The 10,801-nt window shown below is 67.9% G+C and overlaps 1 protein-coding gene across 3 annotated transcripts; it reads right to left on the reverse strand.

Annotated features, from left to right (window-relative positions):
- Nucleotides 1-3,876: 3,876 nt before the first annotated feature.
- MRPL23 (mitochondrial ribosomal protein L23) lies at nt 3,877-10,783 on the reverse strand. Of its 3 annotated transcripts, none has more exons than XM_080642760.1 (5): nt 10,719-10,783; nt 8,484-8,606; nt 7,607-7,689; nt 6,809-6,882; nt 3,877-4,097 (listed from the first exon to the last, which is right to left on the reverse strand). In XM_080642760.1, exons 1-5 carry the CDS (start codon nt 10,733-10,735, stop codon nt 3,936-3,938), a joined length of 459 nt encoding a protein of 152 aa, XP_080498886.1. In that variant the 5' UTR covers nt 10,736-10,783; the 3' UTR covers nt 3,877-3,935. The 3 variants fall into 3 exon arrangements, with proteins under 3 accessions (XP_080498886.1, XP_080498887.1, XP_080498888.1); XM_080642761.1 differs by lacking the exon at nt 10,719-10,783 and adding an exon at nt 10,373-10,692; XM_080642762.1 differs by lacking the exon at nt 10,719-10,783 and adding an exon at nt 10,099-10,370.
- Nucleotides 10,784-10,801: the final 18 nt, after the last annotated feature.

Here is a 10,801-nt window from a genome sequence, read left to right on the forward strand (position 1 = left end):
ACACACACACACACGTGCACACACACATACACACACGTGCACACACATGCACACACACACGCACACATGCACACACACACATGAGCCTGGCCACCGCGCCTGGGCACTGGAGGATTTCTGAGGGTGAGAGCCGAGTGTCCTCTGAGGGGAGCAGGCCCTGGGGTGCAGCACTTAGAGGGGCACGGGGAATTGGGGGGACACGCAGGGCAGCTACACAGGTGGAGGCCCCCGGACCCCCCTCCAACTCCCAACCCAGGGGACGCTCAGGGACCCGCTGTGGATATGGGCTCTTCAGGACAGAAACCCTAGGGAGCGGGGACTGTCCGAGGACGTACCCCCTCCCCACAGCCTTCGGGGACTTGGGGGGATTGGAGAGACCCTTCCACGGAGGGCAGGCCGCTCCAGCCCCAGGGGGACCTTTTGGGTGACGTGGCCTGTGGGGTGGAAGCAGCCCACGCCCATGCGGACACGGCCCTCAGACATGTGCACACCCACACGGACAGTCAGCCCTGAAACGGATGGGCCCGGCGGGCACCACGCCAAGTGAGAGACGTCGGTCGGTCACCCAAGGCCACACGTGTGATCCGTGTCTCAGAACCCCCCGAATCCACGCGGAGGCAGCAGGTCGCAGCGGGCAGGGTGGGCCGGGCAGGGGGCAGGGGGCAGCGTGGGAATGTTCTAAAGCGGATCACGGGGACAGGCACCTGACTCGGGCATCGATGGAAGGACGCCCTTTCAAGGTGCGGGGACTGCAGGCTCTGGTTGCTGTGTCTCAATAAAGCCGCCGAAAATAGACGCCAACAGCCCGGCCGGCGTGGCTCAGGGGTTGAGCACTGACCTATGAACCAGGAGGCCTGGGTTCGATTCCCGGTCAGGGCAGTGTGGGGCGTGCAGGAGGCAGCCGATGGGAGATTCTCTCTCATCATGGATGCTTCTCTCTCTCTCTCTCTCTCTTCCTCTCCCTTCCTCTCTGAAATCAATAAAATATATTTTTAAAAAAGATACACGAATGCCCACACCTGCCCTTCCTGCCCCATGACGGGCGTGATGGCTGACACAGCCTCGCACCAGCCAGGCAGGCGCCGGGCCCCCAGCTCGCGAGGGTGATGGCGTGATGGTGGCAGAGGTGCCAGCACCATCCAGCACCTCGCTGCCTGCCTGTCCGGACCTCCTGCCCAGGCCAACCCCATTCCCAACCCCATCTCTGCTGGGGGCGCTGCCCTGGTCACCACTCACCCTCCGTTCACTCACGACAATCGCACTGGACGGTGGGAGGTGGGAGGTGGGAGGGCACCCAGACACGCTCACTCCCGAGGGGCCCGATTTCTCCAGCTTCTGCTGTTTTAGGACCCGGATGGGGGGCGGTCCCTGACCTGGGTCCCTGCTCGAGGCTGGGCCTGAGGGAGGAGGGCAGTGGGGAGTGGAGGACAGTGGGGAGCGGAGGCCAGAAGACGGGTGGGCACCCTCATGTGGAACTTGAGGATCCTTCTTGGCAGAGGGGCTGGCCGGGCGGGCGGGGGCATTCCCTGCAGGGAGTCACTTAGGGGGCTCGGCTGGGCTGGGGTGACAACGTGAGGTGGCCAGGGAGGACTGCTGGCCCTCAGAGGGAAACCAGAGGCTGAGCAGACACTGGCCAGTGGGTCCTGCTCCGCAGAGGCCTGGGCGGCTGGGCCTGCCTGGGGCAGCGGGCGTCTGTGGCCCTGGAGCCGGGCCTGTGGCAGCTCAGTCATCACCCACTGAGGAGTGAGGAGTGGGCCCAGGGCACTCCCAGGGCGGGAGGCGCTGGTCCCCGTCCCCACAGCCCCGTCCCTGCAGCCGGGTCTCCCTCCCTCCCACAAAGCAAGCACCACCCACAGGCTGACAACAGGCATGACCGGGCCTGGGCAGTGCTGCGGGCTGCGGGCTGTGCTTTGATATCACCAGGCCTGGGCAGTGCTGCGGGCTGCGGGCTGCAGGCTCTGATCTGCTTTGATATCACCAGGCCTGGGCAGGGCTGCGGGCTGCAGGCTCTGATCTGCTTTGATATCATCAGGGATGGGCAGGGCTGCGGGCTGCGGGCTGCGGGCTCTGCTCTGATATCACCAGGCCTGGGCAGTGCTGCGGGCTGCGGGCTGTGCTCTGCTTTGACATCACCGGGGCCTGGGCAGTGCAGCGGGATCTGCTCCCTCAGCCATTTCCTCTCCTCCAGGAGCTGCCCACCCAGCCCCTAGCCCCCAGCCCCCAGCCCCCAGCCAGAGGCATCCAGGGAGGGGAGCCTGGCCCACCGGGTGGGGCCCTGCTAGGGCTTCCATCAGGACTGGGCGCCCTGCAGGAGCAGGCGGCCGTGTGGGCCACATGGGGTCCTGTGGGGAGGCCCTCCTCTGGCCCCCATGCAGGGGGGCTGCACGGGGGGGGGGGCAGCTACGAAAGAAAAGGGAAAAATGAGTCACAGAGAAGCAGGGGCTCAAGGTCTCCAGGCAGAGGAGCCTCTCAAGGCCTGGTCCCCTCCCTCCCCAGCCCCCGCAGGGAGGGTCTGGGTGGGGAGGGGGCAGCTCCCAGCCCCCTGCCTGGGGTGCGGCCCAGCAGGCCCCCAGCTGAAGGCCCATTTCCTGGATTCTTGCAAGCAACTCGCACCCCCGCATTCCTTGCCTCACGGCTGGCTGAGACCCTTCCCTCTCCCACCCCTCCCCGCATTCCCATAGGGGCCCTGCTGGCCTGGGGCGCCAGGAAGGCAGAGGACCCTGAGGTTGGGGGGCCCTCCTCTTCCCCAGGCAGCAGGCTCCCAGGCCTTGCAGCCCCCCGCCCCCCACCCCCCAGCAGGGAGGGCCTGCAGGCCAAGGCTGCCCTGGGAGGAGCCTGTGGGGGCGGCTGGGCTGGAAGGGCAGCGGTGAGGAATGATTCCCCTCCCAGCCTTGAGTTGGGGTCCTGGGGGCTGCAGGGCCCCATGAATTATTTCTCTAAGGAAAATACCGTTGCCTGGTCTCCGGTTCACTTCCGGACCCTCCCGTCACTTTAAATCAACACTGAAGGGCGGAGTTTGCCCGGACCTTCACCCTGCAGGCGTGGAGGGGTGCCTGAGCCGCCATCCTGTCGGGGATGGGGGAGAGGGGGTGTTCCCACTGGTGGAGGGGGGTGGCCACGCTAGCTCCCCACTTCTGTCTCCCCTGAAGCCCCCGCAGGGGAAGAGTGGGCCGACGGCACGGGGCTGGGAGGCATTGTGGCCCTCTCTCGCTGCCCAGCTCGAGGCCCGACCCCTCAGCACCAACCCTGCACGCAGACGTGATCCCCAGTCCTGGCTCCCAGGCGGCCAGCGCAGGGGGCAGCCAGCTGCCCGTGGGGCTCAGGGCAGAGCTCAGGCTCACAGACCAGCAGCGCGGCAGCCGGGCAGGAGCCACAGGGGCCTGGACACTCACACCCACGGGCTGTGGGTCTGCAGGCCTCCCCACCCCCTGGACAGGTCCCCCCTGACCACACTCCCTTCCCCTCTGGGGCGCTGGGACGAACCCTTCCCAGGCCCGGTGCTGTGCCGGCCTCCCATGCCAGCTCCAGGCCCTGCTCTGCGTGGCGTCTCCTACACACCTGGTCCCTCGCAGCCCCTGCCCACCCGAACCCACCCACCCTGCGGAACTGGAGCCCCAGCTCAGACAGCTCCAGGCCCCTGCCCCTGCGGCAGGAAACCCCTCCAAACACCCGCCAGCTCCTCAGTGTGGACGCTCAGAGGTAGTTTCTGGGTGCTCTTCCAGGGGCACCCCATTCCCACACTGCATGGGGGTCCGGGCCTCGCCCCTGCGCCTTGGGGCCAACTAGACGTGTGACTGTGGGCTGCTGTGTGCCCGGGCGGGAGCGGGGTACCGGACCGGCGGGCGGCCCGTGGAACAGAGGGTGGGTAAGCCAGGGTGCGTGGTGCACACAGGGACTTTTATTGACTTAGGCGGCCGCCCTGCGCCACGGGGCCCTCACAGGCCGAACCACTGGGGGACGCCGCCCTGCCGGGGGTCCTGGTGCTGCTTCTGTCGCTGTCGCTGCTCCTCCAGCAGCGCCTGGAGGCCGTCCTCGTCTTCGGGGCTCTGCTTCTTCTCGGGGAAGAGATCCGGGAACGTGAAGGTCTGTCCATGGGCCTACGGAGCGGGAAGGAGAGGCTGCAGCCGGCTGGCGCCTGGGTGGCGGGCGGGCCCCCGGCAACGTGGACAGGACCTTCCCACCTCCCCGTCCCTCTGCCCACCCGGGACGGCGGGGCTCCGCTCTGTCTGACCCACAGTGAGGTTCGGACTCCCCACGGCACTGTCTTCAGAGGGGCCTGCGGGCCGCCTGGGGGAGCGGGGCCGGAGGGAGGCTCGGGGGACACGGCTGCACTGTGTGCGGCGTTGCTGAAACCTTTTCCATCCAAACCCCCGACGGCCTTCACCCCACGGAGGGCACCCCTCCCGGCAGAGCCCTGCGCCCCAACGCAAGCCACAAAGGAGAGCAGGGGCCTGGCCCCGGCCCAGCTCTCCCCTCTCACGCGCCCCCAGGTCCACCCGATCCCAGGCCTAGCGCCTGTGAGCCAGCCCCCAAGTCCCGAGTCAAGGCCGGGAGAAGGGGAACCCGGACAGGTAGGGAAGGCGGGGGGGGGGGGGGGTAGGGGGCACCGTATCGGGAATTCCACTCGTGAGTCTGGAAAGCGTGCTTGGTTCTCGCAGACCCTGGTTTTGCAGAGAAATCTGGATTGTGGGCGGGCGGCCAAGGACAGGCTGACCCGGCCCGTGTGCCCCCCGAGAACGTGAGGTTCATACATTCGGGTCACGTGGCGCGGGGCGTGGTGGTAGCCAGCCCGCGGGAGGATTATCTTACACGTTTCAAAACCTTTTTTTTTTTTTCTTTTTGAAAATACCAAAGGGCAAGAGTTTACATGTGAGGCTGCCTGCTTGGAGCAGGGGGTGGGGGGCGGTATGTGTCACATATCGAGGTGATCCTGCTGGTTTTCTGAGGTGGGGGAAACCCAAAAGGACATTTTAAATATAAACACCAAGATGGCAGTTTGCAACAGCTTGGGAGAGGACAGGGGCTCAGGGGAAGGAACTCGGCGCGCGGGTGCCGACAGCAGCCCCTTCCAGAGAATTCCCCTGGTCCTCTCCCCACGAGCCCCTCCAGCCTGCAGAGGGGAGGGCGGCCTGACTGCGGAAAGGTACAGGAAAGCAGGAGGCCATGCCGTGGGGGAACCAGCCCAGGCGGCTCCGGAGCCGGAGCCGGGCCATTGTCTGCATCTCCTTGCCTGCGGGGCCTGCAGCCCATGCATTCCTGGTGCTGTGTCAACAGCAGGCCCCGCGGCAGGTCAGCCCTCTGTTTGTTGTGGGGGCCACCGGGCCCTCACTGGAGCTGGACTTGCGGCCAGAGAGATGGTTATCAGGTTGTCAGAGGAGGAAAACATGTGGGTCTCCCACCCGGTGGGACCAGCTTTTCCGCGGCAGCCGACTCAAAGTAAACCTGGTGATTTGATTTGTCTTTCTGATTGACCCTCCGTGTGCTTTATAATTGCTCTGTTTTCAGAAGCCCTGAGGGGGGCCCGAAGGGACAGGCCGGCGAGGGTGGGCGGCTGCGGCCGGGGCCCCCACCTCGGGGGACTGGACAGAGGAGGAACCCTTTCGGGGGGCACGGCCCCGCCTCGCCGTGTCGCAGGCTGCGTAAGGCTCTGCAGGCCCTGGGGTGGGCCGGGGGCTTCCCAAACGTGATTTGGAGCAGCAGGGCTGCGCCCGGCAGGGGCCCTGGGATCCCAGTCGGGCGGCCTGTGCTGCTGCCTGGGGCTCACCAAGGCGTCGGAGCGGCAGCTGCAGACCCCAGATCTAAGGGTTCACAGTTCGGTTTTCATGAGTGGGGGTGGGGGTGAGGTGGGGGGGGTGGGGGCCCGGGCAAGAATGCGAGGCTCGGATGACTCAAAAGCCACTTGTAACTACAGCTCTCCTGTGAAGGGCCTCGTGGCGAATGTGGACATATGGGCCGTCCACCCGCCGCCGTGACAAAGACGGATGGCCGCCCGACAGAGGACACAGGCGTCTTTATGAGGCCAGGGGCGCCCCCCACGCGGGCTGATTTTATGTACGGCAAATATTAGGGCGAATAATTACGGGGCCCGTTCAGGACCACAGCTGTGACTGTTTTTCAGAAAAGCCGCCACGCGGACGGGGTCTCCTCACCAACGGCCTCCGGAGCCGCCGGGCCTGCGGCCGGTCGGGCTTCACCACAACGCTACTGCCATCTAGCGGCCGGCGCCGCGGCTCCGCGCGGGGCTTAGACAGAAAGGACAAGCGGGAGGCCCCCCACCCCCCAGGGTCCAGGGTCCAAACAGAGGGGGCAGCTCCCGGACCCAGCGAGCAGGGAGTGGGGGGGGAGGGCTCTGGGCCGGGGCCCCCACAGCGACGGGCACCCGTGGCAGGGCTGCCTCCCGCCTGGGAGCCGTCCCAGCGCAGGCCCCCGAGGCCGCGGCGCTGAGGCCCGGCGTGATCTGGTTTCCGTCAGAGTCCAAATCCCCGGGCCTGGGTGGGCCTGCTCTGCCCACAGCGTGTTCAAAGTTCAAAGGCTCGACAAGGGTGGCCCCGAGAAGCTCCAAAGTGCCCCGGCCCGGCCCCTCCCACCAGCTTAACTGTGCTTTGAACCCCAGCTCCTCAGGGCTCGCTGCGGATTAGAGCGAAGGGCAGTGGACCTTGAGATCCTGCCCCTCAAGGCCTTCCTGGGCCCCGGGCAGTGGCTGCTGCGCGGGCAGTGGCTGCTGCGCAAACGCGGCCGGCCCCCTGCCCCCGAGAGGTCACTGCTGGTTCCCCGGCGCCCCCCGGCCCCCGCCGCCGGGCACGCTCACCAGCTGCACGTAGGCCACCTTGTAGTCCGGCTTCTTCACCCTGACGTTCCTGTGGTCCCTCTTCCTGTTGGAACCTGTGGGGGGAGAAACCCGTGACGGCCAGCACAAAACTTGAAGGCCCCCCCTAATCCAGGCGCCCCCTTTCTAAAGAGACGGGCTGGGGAGACTGGGCCCACGGGTGCCGGCACGGCACATCGCAAAGGTGGCCGTGCAAGCGTGCGGGCCGCGCTCGGGGGCGCGAGCCAGATCCCTCTGCTAAGACCCCTGCGTGGCTGAAACGCTCAGCACAAGGCTTCTCGGTCAGCACAGCGGCTCCCGCCGGCTCCTCGCCTCAGACCGAAGGCCTGCAGGTCCCCGGGGAGGGAGGGGGCCAGGAAGGAACCGGGAAGGCGAAGGGGGTGAAGCAGCGCTCCAAGGGGCTCTGCTCAGGCCCACACCAAGCTCTGCCCCGTGAGACGTGTGACCCCGGGAGTCAGCCCGGCACCGCGCCGAGGACTAGCCAGGGGTGGGCAAACTTTGTGACTTGAGGGCCACCATGGGTTCTTAAACTGGACCGGAGGGCCGGAACAAAAGCATGGATGGAGTGTTTGTGTGAACTGATATAAATTCAAAGTAAAGGAGCGGAGGGGAGAGCAAGAGAACCGGATAGAACAGCCGGATCCGGCCCGCGGGCCGTAGTTTGCCCACGGCTGGTCAGTAGACCCACGGAGTGGCTGCGAGGGCGTGATGGGCCGGGGTGGGGGGCGGGGGGTGTGATCCCACACATGCAACAGGGAGCAGCCCCGCCCAGGCACCCACCATGCTGCACCCTGGTCCGCACGGCGGCCACCGGCACGCTGTAAATGCGCTCCAGGTAGTTCCTCAGGTCCACCCTGGTCATCCTGGGGAAGGAGGACGGGACGTGTGAGCTGGGCTGGCGACCAGCGGCCCAGCCTTCGGGGTGAGAGTGGCCGGGGGGCAGGGAGGTCGGGGCACGGCCTCCTCGGCCACATCAGGGAGAAGCCACGGCTGCGGCTAGGAGGCCCCCCACCCCCCACTCCCACCGCCATGTCCGTGTGGGGGTGACGGAGGGACCAGGCCCCAGATCAGTCCCACTTGCCCACGCTCACGAGAGGCCCAGAGGCCTCGCTGAGGGGAACGCTCCCGAGGGAAGCGGCGGTCTGCGAGTGCCCCCTGGCTGCCGGGAGCCCAGCCGGCCCAGCGTCCAGCCCCGGGGTGGCCCCGTCTGCAGCTGCCGCCCCACCCCGACCAGCACTTGCAGAAGGGATTGTCCTTGGAGGGTGAGGCCCGGTTCCCTGTTCGCCTGAACGCATCTGAAACTCGGGCCCCAGCCTCTCCTGCCCCTGCCAGCTCCCACGGGAGCTCGAGCCAAGCCTGGGCCCACCCCTGGGACAGGCACACCCTGCCGCTGTGGGGACAGGAGGCCCCGAGGAGCTGCCTGCAGGAGCTGCTCCGGGGACCGGGCCGAGCCTCTTGGGAAGAGCAGTGACTCAATGGTGCGGGAGGGGCAGGAGAGAAGCCCCCCCCCACCCCCCCGGACTCGCCCCCAGCTTCCCCAGGTGCAGGGGACTGGCCGGGCCTCGGCCTCCGCGAACAGCAGGCCTCCGCCAGTCCTTGCAGAGCCTCATGGGGCCGCCTGCAGGGGTTTCCACGGCCCCAGTTCCTGCGGACTCACTCCATGGGGATCCGGAACTGCACCGTGTCCTCGGGCTGGGCCGTGCCGGGCCGCACCAGCTGAACGAAGAAGTTGGTGCGGAAGACGCGGAGCTGTGGGCTGCCCACCTGGTACAAGGGGTACCTGTGAGGGGAGATGCATGTCCACAGCGTGCCCAGAACGCCCCCTCAGGCCCCCATCTGCCCACCAGGTCAACAGGGGCGGGAAGCAAAGGGGGCAGCTCTCTGCAGGCCACGGCCCCCTTCGCTCGCTCGCTCACTCACTTACTCACGTGGTTCTGCCCAGTGTGGGGGCCAGTTCCCCAGCCCCGCATCTACTGGGGTAGCAGGGCTGCTGACCTCTGAGGTCAGCAAGCACCAGTCAACGACTCGAGAAATGAAGAGCCACAGAGAACAGGCTCCCCGGCCCCCACACGGCAGGCCCGTGGGCTGGGGTGAGGTGGGATGGAGTCAGCCCACGGGCACAGGCTCAGCCCCGCTGTGGGGACGGGTCCCTTCCACACCCTGTGGGGAGGAGGACGCCAGCTCCTCCAGGAAGAGTGAGGACGCAGGGTTCAGGGTACACGGTGTGTGCAGTTCCCCGCCCTGCCCGCCCCCCACCCCGAAATTCCCCAGGGTGGGCAGAGGTGGCTGCAACTCCGACCTACTGCCATCTCCAAATGGACCCAGGCTCCAGGCCAGCTCCGGGCACACGTGGCTGGGAGCCCAGGGACAGATCTTGGGGAAGGTGGGTGCTGGGGGTCTCCCCAAGGGTCCCACCCACACCCCGGGACCATCTGCAGCACCCAGCACCGGGAAGGGGCTCCGTGGGGCCGAATTCCACGCTGGCTCTTGCTTCCCCAGTCTGGGAGCGTGAGGAGGCCAGGGGGTCAGAGGACCTGGTGGGGTGTCCTGAAGGGTGCACGGCTGAGGCAGGAGTGCTGGGGGCTGCTCCCGCAGGGCAGGGCAGGGCTCAGGCCAGGACACCTGAACGGAATGGCTGGGTACCATCCACCAGGGTGTGTGGGTGATCACGTTGGCCTGCGGCAGCCGCCCCAGCAGAACCTCGTGCTGGCACCGGCAGGGGCGGGAAGGAAGCAGGCCTGCCTCGTACCCTGAACTCCTAATGGCAGCGCTGCAGGAGTGCAGGGGCACTGGTTCAGACCTCCCAATCTCTCCAAGACCCCCAACCCCAACTGGGGCCTGAGGGGGGCACGCTTAGTTGGGGGTGGAGAGGGGCCCGATGTGAGGGTGGAGGTTTAAAAGCAAAGGCCCCTGCCCCCCCCAGCTCGGGAGCAGCTCCAGCTGCTGACCACCCTCCTGCAGGGCCCTGGAACCCAGCTCTCCTGGAGGCCCCGCACCCCTGTGGGGCCCACCCTGGCCTCTGGGTGGTTTCGCCCACCCCTGCCTCCCTGACCGCTCCCCCGTTTCGCAAGCACCTCGACCTAACATCGCTCAAGCAGAGCTTGAATCTCTCCTCTGCTCCAAACAACGAGCTGGCTGCCCGCCAGCAGCCCTCCCGCCCTGTGGCCCCGAGGCTGACTCATCCCCATCCCACCCTCTCCCTCACCCACCGCGGCTCCACCGCCAGCCTCCCCTCCAGGGCCTCCCTGGCCAGCCAGGCAGCACGTGCACACCAGCGGGGCCCCTGTCCCGGCTCCTTCCCGCCTGCACGTCCCTGGCCTCCAGGCCTGGCTTGCAGCTCCCCCTCCTCGGGGCCCCTGCGCCTGCAGGGCTGCTCCAGAGAGCAGGGTCCCCTTCTCGGAGCCCCTCGGCCCGCTCCCCACACCCACACCCTGGCCCTGCCACGGAGACTGCTGGGCGCCTGCGCCCGGGTGGGGGTGGGAGCGCAGAGCGGGGGGTGGGGGGGCCGAGGCGAGCGCGCACGCGGGGATTACCCCACGCACTCACTTATCCCGCGCGCGCGCCTACACTGATTCACTCATTTGTTCACGCGCAGGCGTGCACGGAGGCCCTCGTGATCGCGGGCCCCGAGCGCCCCGCGTGCACTTGGGGGGTTGGGGCCGGCCAGGGCGGGGGAGGGGCCGGGGGGCGGGGGCTCGGGCTGCGAGGGCTCCGGGCCGCGCCCCAGCCGCGCAGCGGAGGGGCCGCACACGGGGCCGCGATGGGGGAGGTGCGGGCTGCCGGGCCGCACTCGGACCACACTCCGCCGACCGCCGGCCCCCACTCCGGCCTGGGCCCGCGTCCCCTTGACCGTGACCCCCTTGCCCCCCCCACCGCGGGCCGCCCCACTCACAGCACGTTCCGCGCCATCGCCGACTTCCGGTCCGCGGGCAGAGAGGCCGGCGCGCGTGGCCCCGTGGCCTCCGCACAGCGCCC

The sequence above is a fragment of the Plecotus auritus genome (genome assembly GCF_963455305.1).
Source record: "Plecotus auritus genome assembly, chromosome: 9".
NCBI lineage: Eukaryota > Metazoa > Chordata > Mammalia > Chiroptera > Vespertilionidae > Plecotus > Plecotus auritus.

Bases quoted from the DNA above. Each gene is read 5' to 3' on its own strand.
- MRPL23 (XM_080642760.1), bottom strand. The intron at 6,883-7,606 runs GTGGGTGCCTGG...CTCCCCCCACAG, and splicing joins GCGGACCAGGGTGCAGCATG to GTTCCAACAGGAAGAGGGAC. The intron at 4,098-6,808 runs GTGAGCGTGCCC...CCCGCTCCGTAG, and splicing joins AGGTGGCCTACGTGCAGCTG to GCCCATGGACAGACCTTCAC.